Here is a 15,718-nt window from a genome sequence, read left to right as displayed (position 1 = left end):
GATTCTCAGACGGTCTCCGCTGGTCAAATCTGATCTCTGTTAACTTTGAAGGAATCCAAAGTTGTTTGTTTCCTGTGGAAGTAAAGGCATAACCTCTCCTCCAGTGCAACACATGTTTCGACTTCCATTTTGAAGCCAAGATATCTCTAAAGTATCTAGGCTGGTTTAATTCAGCAGTCCCTTGCATGATCCAGTGTCTTTCAGCAGCTGTTGGTCACTCATCAGCACTCAAAAAGTTCAAAGTCAACAAAGCAGCCTACATGATCCAGATTCCCTGTGCATTGCCCGTGTTTATGTGGCTTTTTAAAAAATTGTTTTACTCTTTCTTTAAAAACTTCACTCTATTATTTTATTCTGGCGGGTATGAATGGGAACCACGTTCACCACCCCAGCTCTGGGAAGTTGCTGAGTCCGGTCTGCAGCAGCCAACTCTTGTGAGTGCAGCTGCTGTGTATGGAGCCTGCTGGCTCCTCTTCTCTGTCCTTGTGACTATGCCACATGTTGGAGTGTCAAATGCAGTTGGATGTTTCTTTGTGGCACCAACTCACAAGTAATGACGTGGAGACTTATTAGTTATGAAAGTTCAGCCTATAGCTTAGGCTTGTTCTTAAGCAGTTTTTATCATTTAAATTAACCCATTTCTATTAATCTAATCTATCACTTTCTGTCTCTTCCATCTTGCACCTCCTGTGTCCTCTCCAGGTCTCCTGGCTTCTCTGACATGCCTAGATTCCTCCTCCTCTTCCTTTTTCTCCCTGGAAATCCTGCCTATACCTCCCACCTTAGTGTGATAAAAAGCTGAATGACCAATAGCTGGTCAGGAGTTTCAAATATGCCACAACATTTGTATGTGTGTGGGGAGGGGGGAAGTGTGTGTATATAGGAATGTTTGTATGTGTGTTGGGAGTTGGGTAGATGGGTGTGTGTGTGTGTGTGTGTGTGTATGTATGTATGTAGGGAGAATGTGCATATGTGTATGTGTATAGGAGGCCAGGGTTTAATACTAGGAGTCTTCTTCCACTCTCCACTTTATTATTATTATTATTACTATTATTATTATTATCATTATTATTATCATCATCATCATTATTATATTTTGAGACAGTTTATCCCTGAACCTAGAACTTACTATATTTGCTACTTTTCTGTTGTCGTGTTAAAACACTACGACCAAGGCAACTTGTAGAAAAAAAAGTTAAAAAAAAAAGAAAAAGAAAAGTTTATTTTAGCTTATGGTTCCAGAGGGTTAGAGTCTATCATGGCAGGTGTGAAAGCAGGGGCAGCAGGCTTGGTGGCAGGAGCAGGCAGTCAAGGGCTCTCATCTTGAACCCCAAACATGTAGCAGAGAAAGCTAACTGGAAAGGGTTTGGGTCTTTAGACTCTCAAAGCCTGCTTCCGGGTTGTACTTCTTCAAACCAGCCCACACCCTCTAAATCTTCCCCAACATCTTTGCCACCCGAGGATCAAGTGTTTAAAAGGATGAGCAGGTCAGGGGACATTGACATTAATGAGTTCAAAGCACATTATCCCTTCAGCTACATCACCGGTTCTCAACTGGGTCCCATATCAGATATTCTGCAAGTCAGATATTTACATTACAATTCATAACAGTAGCAAAGTTACAGTTATGAAGTAACCGTGAAATAATTTTATGGTTGACGGTGACCACAACATGAGAAGCTGTATATTAAAGGGTCACAGTGTTAGGAAGGTTGAGGACCACTGGTCTAGATGGTCTTCAGCTCTGGGACCCACTTTCCACCCCACCCCTGCCCAGCACCGTGGTTGCAGATACGTTCCAGCCTGCCCAGCTCTCCCTCCTAGCGAGGATTTTTAAGGTGCATGTAGATACCAGAGGAGAATATTTCAAAATGAGATTGTCAAGGAAAGTATGTGATTTGGTTTTCTATCACAAACAAGTGACAGAAATATGGCAAACAAGAGAAAGGATCCCTGTGGGCACAGTGTGTCGGATTCTGCATTCAGTTGTCGCAAAGATAGCATCAATCCGTAAAAAGAGTTTGAGCCAGGATTGCAAGACTTTATGAGGACGTGGCTTACATTCTCCCTAAAAGAGCTTAAATATTTCCTTACCCATTTGCAGGTTTGAAGCCCAGGGATTGTGTCAATTCCTCTCACCGTTACATCTCCCAGCCCCTAACACAACGTTCAGCACAGAGCAGACAATGTGTATGTAGTGTCAGGGGTCCTAGGACAGCTACTGCCGCTAGACAGCAAGGAGTACGGGGTGCAATGAACATGGACGTGTGGGATAAATTCAAAGAGGGGTGTTCGCCCTAGTCCTCAAGCCAATATGAATCTCTTAATGAACTTTCAGAGAGAGGCTCGGTACTAGAAAGTAAGGAGAGAAATGTCATGTATTTTTAGAGCCGGCCCAAATGAGACAATTGGTGATTAAAGGCGCGAGTCAGAGGCCGTGCCGTCCCTGCTTTCCTGTGCTCCTGCAGGAAGTGCATTTTATAGAAAAGTCGGAGAGGAACTGAGGGAGGCACAGAGCCCGGAGCTGGGGACCCACAGCTGTGTAAGGAGGCACTCTGGACCGCCTCTGGAGCTGGCCCTTCACCTCGGTTTGCTCCATGCAACCCCGAAATCACTGGCTGGCCAGTCAAGGGGCTCAAGAGGCCACCGTGATGAGGACGGCACCTCGAGCAGGAGGCTAGAATGGTAAGAGCTCTTCGTTGTTCCTAGGGGCATTTGCTAACCGTTTGAATCTGAAAGAAGTGCTTGACCTCAGATTAGTGATCAGAAAAGGTGTGTAGAAGCGTTCAGTGGGTTTCCACTTCTGGAGGGAGTCCTGAAGTTTTTACATTTGGTCGTCTCCACGTTATCACTGAACTTATTATTAGAGGTGATGGTTTACGACACTTGTGTGGTGCGTTTATCAAAATTGAAAGAGTTCACTTCTAACTCCGATGCAGGTGTTGTTTGTATTCTCAGATCTTTAGCTGCAGAGGCAGGAAGCTCTTCTGTAAGTGTCTCGGAGCTGAACTAAATCCAGCCCAGAGGATGACAGTGTGCTTCCTGTCACCAACCGGTTCCCGCAGCCGTGTGCAACGGGAGATGTGGCCTCAAGCCGCACATGGGCCCATGGCCTCCATGAAGGATTGCAGCCATTCGGAAAGCTCCCATTCTGGAGGCTCTGGGGGGTATTTTTAGATGAGGCTTCTTCCTATGAATGAGGAAGTCTGGCAGATGGCACTTCCGGCTGGTCCTCCCCCTCCACCCCACCCCCCAGCTTTCTTCTAGTGTAGCCAAAGCGACCACTTCTGTGAAACCTCACTCTCTCAGGACAATGGAGGGAAAAGCCATTCTAAAAGCACCCGGTAGCAGCTGCAGAGCGAGGTGTGGAAAGACGTCGTGCCGCTGTGTGGTGTGTTTCACACAGATCTCCTGTGACCCTGCACACAATCAACAGTGGGCAGCAGGAAAGGAAGTCTAAGCAAGAATAGGTCGTGTGTCACAGGACAGAGCAGACATCATGGGATCTGTTTACCCACCGAAGAGAAAAGGCTAAATGTATGGGGGTTTTGTCCATTGAAGTTACTTCCTTAAGGCATAGGATGTCAGATTTCATTTTATAGAGGGTTTGCACCGGCTCTGAAAAACAAAACAAATTGACTTGTCGTTATAAGTATAGCCTTGTGATACAGCGTTAGATTTCTCCTGTTGTCACTTGGCCCTACATCTGACAGAACGCTCCACTGAGGTTCAGAGGCCACCTTTGGGATTTTAAGCCCTTCTCAGAGAGTCTTAAGAAGTCTGTTGCACACACAGACCAAAGAATCTAAACCATCTTGATTGTAAGTCTGGGCTTTGATGGCAAGCTTGCCTTTCATTTTAAAATTTGATGTGGTTTTGGCTTGTTCCCTGATTAAAATGACAATCCTCAAAGAGGGCAGATGGCCCAGGTTTCCAGGGTGGAAGTTGTGGATGCTGTTCCGTGAGAGCCTTCACTTCTGGGATTCGGCTGCTGGTTTTATGATTGGCAGCAGTGAGGATGAAACTCAGGGCCTCATGTACGCTTTACCTGTGCGTTCCTGACCCTTCCTAACATTTTGCTGTTTTTTTTTAATGGATCCTCCCCCTGCCAGTGTATGTCAGAAAGTATGTCCTTATGTATATCCAGACACTCCCAAGGCCTCTTGAATTTTTTATGGGAATCCAACTGCCTGAGATTCACCAGTAGGAAGCAATATTCTGAGCTTCAGAAGTCATGAATTTTGCTTGTGCCTCAGATGTGAATACTTGCCCAGTCTCCAGTTGGGTATCTCTGTCCTTCCCCAAGTGCGTGTCCACATGTACACTGAGAATTTATTCCGAAACCACAAAAAGATGTGCTCTGTGTCCATGGGTGAGACTCTACAGAGATGGCTTCCGCATCATATGGCACAGATTCACAAGGACTAAGATCTGAGAAGCACCACTTTCCATCCACAGACTCTCTTGAGGGGGAACCAATAATCTCTGAGCCTGTGGTTTCCTCAGGGAGTTGGATGGATGATGCTTCTCCAGGTCAGACCAGGTCCTTGCCTTCCATTCAGGCTCCAATGGGTGCTATCACCCCCACACACCCAAAGGAGACATATTCATTTTCCATGGATCATATATTTTAAGCATACAGTGAAATTCAAGTAGTAATTTAACTGATACTCCGGTGTCTTCCCTAGGTGACGGTGGTGGTATATGTCTGTGTACTAATCTATGGTCCCACCTCCTATATCTTCAAACAATACCTGTGATTGCTAATCCTTCAGAATGAAGGGAGAGCTTGTTTGGTTTACAGACTTTTTACTTAGTGAGACTGACCATCATTTTGTGCATTGACTGACTTCCTGAGTCTTGTTTGATGAACTGTTTGTTCATTTCTATTGTCTCAAAAAAAAAAATTGAAACGTACTGAGTCCATGTGTATGGGCCTGTGCCTGCCATGGCATGCATGTGGAGGTCACACGACAGCTGTGGGAGCCAGTTTTCTCCTTCTGCCTTGTGAGTTCTAGGAAGGCTTGGTTGCACTCACCCCTACCCTCTGAGCCATCCTACTGCCCTCTACCACAGTGGAGTCGCTGGCCATTTTCATTAGGCCTTCTTTGGATATCCTGGAACCAACTTACGGCGTGTGCGGTGGGGGGCAGATCTGTAGCTTGTTCACCCCAAGACTTGGCTTTTCACTTTCTGTACCGCACCTTCCCTCACTCAGAAGTTTGAAATTTCAAAGCCCTGGAAATTATCTAGCCATTCATCTACATTTCGTTTTCTTTCCTTTCCTATTTAAGTCATACTTTCTTGCCTAAGGTCAGAAACGTTTTCCTTGATAGCTTCCGCTTATAGATTTAAAGATACCCCGTTTTATTTTTAAGCACCCAAAAAATCATGCTTTAAGCACAGTTCGAGACACTGCTTTACTGTCCGTACCCATCATAGCCGGTTGTTTGAAGTTTCAGACTCGCTTGCCCTCTTCCCGTCACTCCAGTGCGGTGGGTCACACATGGCAAGTTCTGACACCTGTGAAACTCACGTCACATCTTGGTCCTGTGATCACCAGAGCGCACTCTTTACAGATGTCATTTGCACTGCAAGGCCTCGGGGACTGTGTGGGAAGTTCCAGTGACCTTTCAAGAATCGCTTAAGCCTTATAAAAATGACTCCAGATAATTGAAAAAGAAAAAAAAAATGACTCGGTTCATTCTGTGCTTCTGATTTAACCTTTACAAAGAGACAAAAAAGAGAAATTGTGGGCTGGCCTCTAAATGAATATAAATATGAAACCCCTAAATTACATGTCAATAAAATTCAGCAATGGGTGATAAATTGTAAATACAAAGTGTCTGCCAGAGCCCACAACAAGCTCATGTTTCGTGTTGAAGCATTCTTGGTCCTGATTTCTAATAAGCATCATTAGTCCTGCTTTGGATAGAAGCATCCTTTGTTCTGCTTTAGTAAGAAGATTGGCATCCAGTACCTAAGTGCTCCCTTTTCTTTCAAATTTGGCACACCTGCATATGTGTGTGTTCACACATAGGTGAATTTGTGAGTCTCTTAAATTTGTTTATTTACACACAAGTGTTTCCTCAGTGTGTGGAGTAGGCACAGTGCCAGCTCCAGAATCTGGGTGCTCAAGTTTCTGCCTTAGTGATTCTCTCTCTCCCTTTCTCCTTCTCTCTCTCCCCCACCTCTCTTTTTTGCTTTTTCAAGATGGAATCTCTCTTGTAGCCCCAACTGTCCTGGAACTTGATTTGTGGACCAGGCTGGCCTCAAGGTCACAGAGATTCACCTGCCCCTGTCTCCCGAGTGCTGGGATTAAAGATGTGCACCACCACCGCCCTGCTCTCTCGCTCTTTGTGAATATCTCTGTGAGTGTGTGTGTGTGTGTAGGTACAAGTGCCCACTTAGTCATGCAGAGGCCCAAGGAAGCCAGTTTTCTTCTTCTATTGCTTTCTGCCTTACTCCTCAAGATGGAGTGTTGTAAGGGGAGGGGCTGCTTGTTGGTCCTGTCTGCCCGGCTAGCTTACACCCAAAATAACCACACAGAAACTATGCTAATTAAAACACTGCTTGGCCATTAGCTCTAACTTCTTATTAGCTAACTCTTACATATTAGTTTAACCCATCTCCATTAATCTGTGTATCACCATGTGACAGTGGCTTACAGGAAATTCTAACCTAACCAGCGTCCATCTCTGGTGGAGGATCCATGGCTTCTCTGACTCTGCCCTTCTTCCTCCCAGCATTCAGTTCTGTTTTCTCCGCCTACCTAAGTTCCGCCCTATCAACTAGGCCGAGGCAGTTTCTTTATTCATTAACCAATGAAAGCAACACACAAACAGAAGGAAGTCCTACACCCTCAGAGTCTCTCACTAAAGCAGAAGCTCCCACTTTCACTGGGCTATATAACCAGCAAGCTTGCAGGATCCCCCTTCTCTGCCTTCCACAGTGACACCTGCCTTTTATGGAGGTGATAAGAATTCAAACTCAAGTCCTCATCCTTGCAGATCAAGTGCTCTTACCCACTGAACCATCTCCCTCGTCCCTGATTGTCTAGGTCTGGGGACTGGGCACATCTAGAGAACACTTTGGGGTCAGCCTCTCTCCTTCACGGAGCTGTCCTTGTCAAAGCTTCATCTTGTGACTTCTGAGAAAACCATTTCTGTTCACATCCCATCACAGTGACTAAATACTTGAGAAAACCAACTTGAAGGAGGAAAGGCTTTAGTCCCTGATGACTTGGATCCATTGTTTCTGGGTCCGGGGCAAGGCAGTTCATTTTGGTTGGTGTCAGGAGGGAAGGCAGAGTGATGTTTCACTTCATGGCAGCCTGGGGACAGAAGGCTAAAAGGAGAGAGGCCTGGGTATAAAACATACCTTTCAAGGACGTGTCCCCCATGGCCTGCTTCCTTCAGCCAGACTTCATCTCCTAAGTGCTCCACTGCCTCGCCAAACCCCATTAGGATCTGAATTTATAAATGTATTAAATCCATCCATGATATCAGAGACCCAAAGCCACCAGTCACCTCCCAAAGTCTCTACTTTGACACTCTGCTACACAATGGGCCAAAGCCTTCAGCAGACAAGCTTTGGAGGCTGCTTATGCTCGATGAACCAGGATGTTGCTGCTGAAGTATCTGATGAGGAAAATATATTACTAATCTCACCAAAGCTTAAATAAAGACCATTACTCCCATAGCATGAAGACGTCGTTGTTATTTCACTGTTTTTGTTTTCTTTTATTTCTTGGTTGGTCTTGTCTTATTTTCCAGATCTTGACATGGTTCTCAAATGTTAAGATCTACTCTTCCCATTACTGTCATGGTAACAATATTTGAAGGCTTTAAAACAAATGTTAATACAGGTCTCAAGGATTTCCAGTGAGCATTTGCTATGATTGCACACAAGCTTTCTCTAAACCTTTCGAATAAAAGCAAGACAATCCCGCCACAAAAAAAAAAAAAGCATCTTTCAATGCCTGACTGTAAGTTTGTGGATATTAAGTAGGGCAGTTAGTTCTGCTGCCTAATCAATACCGCACTGAGTGTTTCCTACAGCAGACACTGCAGTGTGGGTCTACCATAGTAAGACAGAGAAGCCGCCAAGAAGCATCCTCCATTCAGGCCAATGGGGAAGAACTGGACTGATGGTGGGTCTGTCTGACTTCACAGTGCAACTGTCAGGTGACAAGTGACTTGTCATGTGTCTCTTAAGGAAGGAAGGGGGGTTCAGTGACCAGAACACTCGACCTGGTACTGCTTGTTTTGAGGCAAGGGCTTTGTTCCTACAGTTGGAATTCCCGTTTCTTATATGTCGGTAATGCTATCTACATAGAACAAACTGTCTCATAGGAAGTCAAAGGGCAGTTTGGGCTTAAGGGGTAGTTTGATTCCATTTAAGCATTTCACGGGAAGTCTGGTTAAAATTTAAATAAGCTTTTCCCTGGGTCCAAGGAGCAGACCACCGAAGCTACGGCAGAAGGGCACCTGCAAACAAAGGCTGCCCATAGTTTTAGGCCTAGTTTGCAGTTCAGCCCAGGGCTTGCAAAAGCATCCAGTTTCTGCAACTCTCTCTACAATCTCTGTGCGTCACTCCGAAGTGAACTGGGTGCCGTTGCTCCCAGTTTTCCTTTTTAAAGCCCCATTTCCCAGAATATATTAGATGGCATCCATGGCCGATGGGATCAGATGTAACGCCAGCTTCCCCTCAAGATGGGACATTGGAGCTTGTCTGAATTCATTTACTCTTCCCCCAGACCATCTCAGCAAGCACTATTCCTGTGCATAATATTTCATAAGAACCCCTGTTCTTGTTCCCCCCAGATTATTTTGTGTATACCTTCCTGGTGCTGGGCAATTTTTGAGAGCATGGGAGACTTGTGACCCATCAGCAGGGTCTGTCAGTGGAAACCAACTGAATCATATCCTCATGTCCTCACGTCCATTGTTTGCTCCCTCCCTAGGCACCTGTTAAAAATGAACAAGAGCAGCTCTGACTTGGAAAAAGCGAGCCAGAGTTCTGCAGAAAGCCTCAGCCCGTCCTTCAGGGGGGCCCACGTCAGCTTCACCACGGGCTCCACGGACAGCCTCGCCTCTGACTCCAGGACCTGCAGCGATGGAGGTAATACAGCAGTCCTCCACAAACGGGCTTCCCATTTACAGAGTCTGCAAACCAGACCCGAGTCAGTTGCCAGGATTTGAAAGGCTCAAGCAAGGCCTTTAGTCCTAGGACTGCTTTGTGCTAGAAGGAGACCCTTCCCAGGGGCTGGTGAAGTTTGTCCCTTGTGAACATGACAAGCTACCTCCTTGTATCACCCTCTGCAGTTAGAAGTGCACTGGCTTGGGGACAGGGTAGAAGGAGGCTACATTCAAACATGTGTTGAGGGTTGACCAGATGGCTCTGCTCATGAAGTACTTGCAATACTAGCATAAAGGCTTGGGTTTCAATCCTGGCCACTAGGGAGGCAAAGATCAGAGGATCTCTGAGGCTTGCTAGCTAGCCAGTCCAACTGATTGAGCTAACACATGTGTGTGAACACAAACATCCCCCCCATACACACACACACACACACACACACACACACACAAAGTTTGTTGAAAGGCTCCTGATTCTCTGAGTAATGAGTTACAAGTTATATATTTATTTTCTTCCCATCCACAGGGGTCCCTGGAATGTCAGATATCTTGGTGTCTCATTTACATGCATACACATGTATGCATACATGAACACAGTAGATGTTTGCGCAAATGTTTACTAATTAAAACATGAGGGAAGGCAGTCATTGTGCGCCCCTATTCCATATTAACTGTTGAACTATAATATGTGGATGTGTCCTGTTAGGCATGTTCCCAAAAAGGAGCTTGAGGTCTTCTGCCCTTGTGGATGTCATGGTAGTGTTTATGATCTTTCACCCTTTGGGCATGCTCTGTGAGCATCCTCTCCTGCTCTTCTCCTAGGCTGCTTTACCATGTTAGGGTTACACCTCAGCTGGTGTTACATCCTCATTCTATGAAAGTACTTCTTCTTGGGGTAGAGAACCCCATGGCAAATGTGGATTATAACTTTTCTAATGAGAACGCTCTGCTAGCTCTCACTCAAAAATAGGAAATGTATTTGTCTGGATTTGGGGGAAATGTGCAAAAGCAAGATTGTCTTTTTCTTTTTCCATAGCTCCTCTGGACTCATATCTCCTTCCTTTTCCTATCCCACTGTGCAAAATTTCAATGAGGCAGATTATTCCCTAAAGGCCTGGATGTCTGAGCCATGCTCCCATGCCAGCCAGTTATCCTTCACTCTCTTGAGGACCATGGATGAGTTCTAAGAGGCTATCAACAATGCACCCCGCCCTCAGTCACCACAAGACTGGTACCGTGAGAACTGAACTAAATCCTAAATCCTGATGTCTGTTCTCAGCGCTGGGAAAGATAAGATTAAAACATGCGTGACCCATGGGTGGGTGGGCTAAGACAAAAAGTCAGGCTGCCCCTGAACGCTAGAACATCTAGAATGAGTATGGAGGGAGGGTTCCAGAAAGCCTTTTTTGAGAAGACAGGTATGGTTAAACACGAGGACGTAGGAGAGGAGGAACAAGGATTTTCCAGAGTACTAAATCGGTCAAGAGGAGCCAAAGGTGCAGGGGAGCGTTGCATCCTGGGAAAAGGAGAGCTACTTGATGTGCTATTCTGAGCATGCTGGGAAAGCGGAACAGCTTGATGTGCTATTCTGGGTGCAGGTAAGGGGAGCTGTGCTGCTGGGAGCTGGGTGCAGCGCATTTAGAAGCTGTGCAGACTAGGGCACAGAGAGCCACCTGCATCTTGTGAGGACAGGGGTGGCACTCAAGAAAGGCATTTTTCTCACGTTAATTTCCGAATAGCAGGAGTCAAAATGAATGTATTCCCATAGTCATTGCTTTAGCACAAGTGAGATATTCAGCAGGCAAGACCCTTCAAACGTAGGTTTCTCCCCAACCAAGCATGCTGACCCCTCCCACACCGACTTCTGCTCTTTCCTATGGGTCTGGACCAGAGCTGAGTTTTGAAGCTGGCAAGAGAAATCCTTCTTTCTGTCTCTCACCACAGCTCAGGGCCCCTCGCTTTCAGATCCTTTTGTTTTGTTTGTTTGTTTTGTTTTTGAGATAAGATTTCTTTCAGTAGCCCTGGCTGTCCTGGGACTCACCTGTAGATCAGATTGGCCTCAGACCCAGAGATCCACCTGCCTCTGCCTCCCGAGTGCTGGGATTGAAGGAATGGGCCAACACTGCCAGCTTGCCCTCAAGTTCATATCTGCCTTTATCTTACCACGCGAACACTTGTGCTTCTTAACTTCTTGACATTTAGGACAGTGAGGCAGCGAATCAGAAGGGACGAGACATCTGTTCAAGCTGAAGTTGTATGAGATGAAAATTAGTGTCAGCCTCTCTGGAGTCTTAAGGACAGTCAAAAGAAATCATTGGAAAAAAACAAAAATAATAATAATAATAATAATAATAATAATAATAGTAAAAGATTTAATTGAAAAAAAAAGAAATCATTGGGTTATGCGTTTCTCCGCAGCAAGAATTCGCTGGAGAAGCAATGCGTCTCGCTTGGTTTTTGCATCTATGATGTGGCCTGTGTTAAGGAAAAAGTCTTTCCAGAATATTCCATCACAGCAGTAGCTTATGGAAAGTTGTTAGGAATTTATCATGGTTGGTGGCCAAAATAGGAGATCTTCTGTCCAGGTTTCATAGCAAAAGAAATACTTTAATTTAAATTATATGAGAATATAAGGCCTGGTGGTAGCACACACCTCTAATCTCAGCGTTTGAAAGCAGAGGCAGGTGGATCTTTGAGTTGAAGGCCAGCCTGGTCTACAGAGTGAGTTCCAAGCAGTCAGGGACACACAGAGAAACCCTGTCTAGAAAAAAAAAAACCAACCCCTCCCCATATATATATTTCAAACCCGTTAAATTTTTTAAGTAGGCGTTTGTCGAAACTCTAAAGTAACAAAATGGTATTTTTATATCATTGTAAAAATTTTCACTTTCTACCTTTATCAGATCTTGTATCCCTCCTAGTACATCTTTTAGGACATTTTGTCTGTGCGGGCAGTGTGCTAAGCCGACAGTCACCTGAGTAGAAGGACAGAGTGGTCTCAGCAGCTGAAGGACAAATGCGGTTGTAGTGGGGTCTGTTGTGGAGAGCCGGTGGGTGGCTGTGAGGGGGACGTCATCAGCTAAATGGCCAGCTTATGCTTGAAGTGGCCACCTGGAACTATACAAACCTAAAGCCGAGGGTGGTGGTTCAGACCTGCAGTCCTAGTGCGTGGCTGGGGGGGAGGCAAGAACACTGGGCGTGCCAAGTCATCCTCCGCAGTGTGATCGGAATCCAGGCCAGCCTCCTGTAAAGAGAGGCTGACTCAAAACAACGACAAAACCGCAAATAAATACAGACTTGCTGTCCTATTATGATCACTTCCCCCTTTTAACTGAGTGATTCAACAGACATAGGTTAGGATTTGCTGTTGAAAAGAGGCAGCCAGCGTCGGCAACGGAACAGGGCAGAGAGCTCTGCCCATGCAGGGAACAGTAGAACCTCGCCCCATACAGGAGCCAGATGCCCTGCTGAGCCTTATTTTATAGCTAGCCAGCCAGAGCTAGAGCAACGTAACTAAACACTGTGGCCTCAATCAGCTTGTTTTTTCCTCCTCAGCAACGCCGATAGGTTTTAAAATAATACATACATATGTGTGGGGTGGGGGTGTTCGCATACACGCTCTGTCATTCGTTTGGCAGCTGTTTGTCATCAGCTATGGGCTGGGTATGACTCCAGATGCCGAAGACCCAGAAATGACTGCCAGTCCCTTTCTTCGGAGGGCATATGGCTAGTTCCACATGTTTAGTAAGCGCTGTGGAGAGAGAACAAGCCAGGAAGGGGGTGGGAACGGGTAGGAATGCCTGTCAAGGAGAGAGACAGGAAGTCCACAAAGATTAGACTGTAGTCAGAATGAGTGACAGCGTGACCTTCAGCAGGCCCTTGTTCCCCTTCCCGACGGTCTCCTCCAGCTCTGCAGAAGAGGTCACATTTTTCAAAAAGATCCTCCGGCAACTGTCTGCCTAAATTGAATGTGTGGTATGCTCTATTAGATTAGATGGACTTATTAGATCGTTCAATCTTAAATCCATAGATTCAGTCCAATATATTATATAAGTAACTGTCCTAACACTGTATATACCCCCAGCCCATCAGGAACTCAGTCGGGCATTCTGTCCTCGGAAATGTTACGGAAGGACAGGGGTTTGTCCCAGAGGAAAATATATTCTATTTCAATACTCTCTTTCAGTATCCTGAGCTACCCTGTCAGCAAAGAGGCGCCATCTTAAATGGGTTTCTTTAAATTGAGTCTTAAACTATTACTTCAGTAAGGTCGTATGTGTCTATGATTAAATGTCAACCAAGGCAGGGAGATAAGCGGTGAAAGGTCTCTCTCCGACACCCCATCTTGTTCTCTACTTCATTATGAATCTCTCGGGTGACCTAAAATTCACTTGTGTACGTTTTTGTACTTGAAGTCTTTCAGTCAGAACCTTTAGTGTAACTCAGTTTTTAAAGTCGCTGTTCATTGTGACCTTCATTTAAACCCTCACTTACCAATACTTATTCAAGCTGTTCTGCTAGAAAACTAACGTGGATCCTGGGGAGATTTGGTGAGAACATTTGAGATAAATTCTTAGGAGAAATGGAGTTGGTGCGTTAACATGTGGGTGTCCTTCAAGCAGTCGTCCTCAGTTTGTCCCCTAAAAATATCAGCTTACCTGTCTCCCAATGATGAAAAGTGATTTGAGTGAAATTTCAGTTTCACTACCCAAGAAAAAAGTTTCATTGGCTGTGTCCGGGCAAGAGACAAAAGGCCCCGACTCCAGAGCCACAATGGGACGCTGGCTGGCACAGGAAACTCAGGAACTGTCTTCCAAATGAAGAGTTTTTGCTCCCTGCAAACTATCTTGTTGCTTGCAGGGATGAGCGGACGGTCCGGAGAGATTCCTCCCAAACGCCACATTTTCCGTCCAGCTGCAAAACGCTAATAACATGCTTCCAACTCGAACCATGTTTATCTTCCTGAAAAAGCCAGGCGTTCCTCTGAAAGGACTACTCTGCTTTGTCCCTTTACTTTGTTTGACATGTGATGTGGAGATTCTGGAGCCAAATGAGAAGTTTGCACAACTTCCCTTTGGAAAATCACGAGGCTAGAGAACCCCTGAACCCCTACCTTACCCATTGGTTGGCAGAAACCTCTCTGGCTGCCTCTTCGTGCCTACCAAGGTGCCAACACAGGTGGTTTGGCTGTACCTTCCTCATCTCTAATGAGGGATCAAACTGCCCCAGGGTTTAGGGAGAGTTTTTCCCACTTGATTCGTTTCTAATGTCTCACATTTAGTAGATGCTTAAGAAACATTAACTGATGGGCGAGAAATCTCTAAGGCTGTTTGCCTGGCTATACTTGGTTGTCAAGTATCAATCTGTAGAATATTCCAAGTTTTGCACACAAGCACACGTGCGCGCACAAGCACGCACGCGGCGCGCAAGCGCGCACACACACACACACACACATTCAGTTGGCTTTTCCTCACGCATGTATAGGGTAGGGACTAACATACATGTACAGAGCTTGGAGATCTTGGTAGGGGCTGTGCCTTCTGCCTCAGTGCTTGCTCCAGCCTGGCTACAGGCAGGCAATGGTGCAGAGAAGAGCTCCAAACAGGGCTGACCACTTCCTTTGTAAGGCCAGCTCTGTTTTGGCTGTCGAGACAGTGGAAGTACCTATTAAACCCAGCAAGAAGAGAAGACTATCATAAGGTAGACCTCCCGCTACCACATTTGAACTTTTGCCCTGCCTTCTAAATGGAGACGAACCTGTTTTTCCCAACCATTGAAATCCTGACTCCTTCTTTGCTCCTAAATATAAAGATATCAGACCTGTATACATCTTTTCTCCACTTTCGGGAGACCCACCCAGCATGCCACAGGTGATGCTGGAGCCTTCTCTTGTCAGAAGCATGCGCACTGAAAGGGTGCTGGGTGTTCATCTCTAACTGGGTATGCTGTGTGTGGCCCTGGAGACTGGAAGGAAAACTTGGGAAATGGTGTTCGGAACCCTTAGTCTTAGTTCACAGGCAGAATAACTCAACTGAGAAATTAGCTCAACATTAGAGCATTTGCCCAGCTCCCAGAAATTTTGCTTCGCCTTTCCTACTGTTCATTGTAGTCAGAATTTGGAGACAGCTGCCCAGTGCCACATATAACCAGGATATAGTAGAATTAAGTTTTGGTTGCCATTGAATTTGAGTCTTTCTGGCCATTGGCCAAAGTCATTCAGGTTGTCTTTTTAGGCCTGGACCAATGGCTTCCCTGTGAATTATGAAAACATTTTGGGTGTCAGAAGAGGCATGTCTTCTTCAGGCTTTACTAAGTGCAGCCTGTAGTGTCTGCTGTAAATAGAAACTTAGCCCAACACAGCATTCGAAGGCTGTTTGCTCCAGGGCAGTGCCGAAGGACGGTTCTCTAAGGAAAAAAATCAAGAAAATGCCATCATATGCTAGAAAAGTCGGTTCTGCGTAGACGGTCACATTTTGGCATCCGTTTCCAGGTAGCTCGAGTCTATCCACACTGGAGATGCGATAGGAGCTTTAGGAGTGTACAGCTGTCTTCTCACAGGCCTGTGGTTCGTAGTATGCCTG

The 15,718-nt window shown here is 45.7% G+C and overlaps 1 protein-coding gene across 3 annotated transcripts in view; it reads left to right on the top strand.

Moving 5' to 3' along the window:
• Positions 1-15,718, top strand: part of Prag1 (PEAK1 related, kinase-activating pseudokinase 1) — an 88,703-nt gene that overhangs the window by 61,652 nt on the left and 11,333 nt on the right. For all 3 annotated transcript variants that reach the window (XM_085680199.2, XM_085680198.2, XM_048456591.3), the window contains exon 4: positions 8,966-9,123. In XM_085680199.2, the coding sequence (XP_085536325.2) occupies positions 8,966-9,123 (158 nt within the window). The remainder of the gene's footprint in view (positions 1-8,965; positions 9,124-15,718) is intronic.

The sequence above is a fragment of the Myodes glareolus genome, chromosome 23 (genome assembly GCF_982192425.1).
Source record: "Myodes glareolus chromosome 23, mMyoGla1.1, whole genome shotgun sequence".
NCBI classification, from domain to species: domain Eukaryota; kingdom Metazoa; phylum Chordata; class Mammalia; order Rodentia; family Cricetidae; genus Myodes; species Myodes glareolus.
This window is presented reverse-complemented; position numbering and strand designations above follow the sequence as displayed.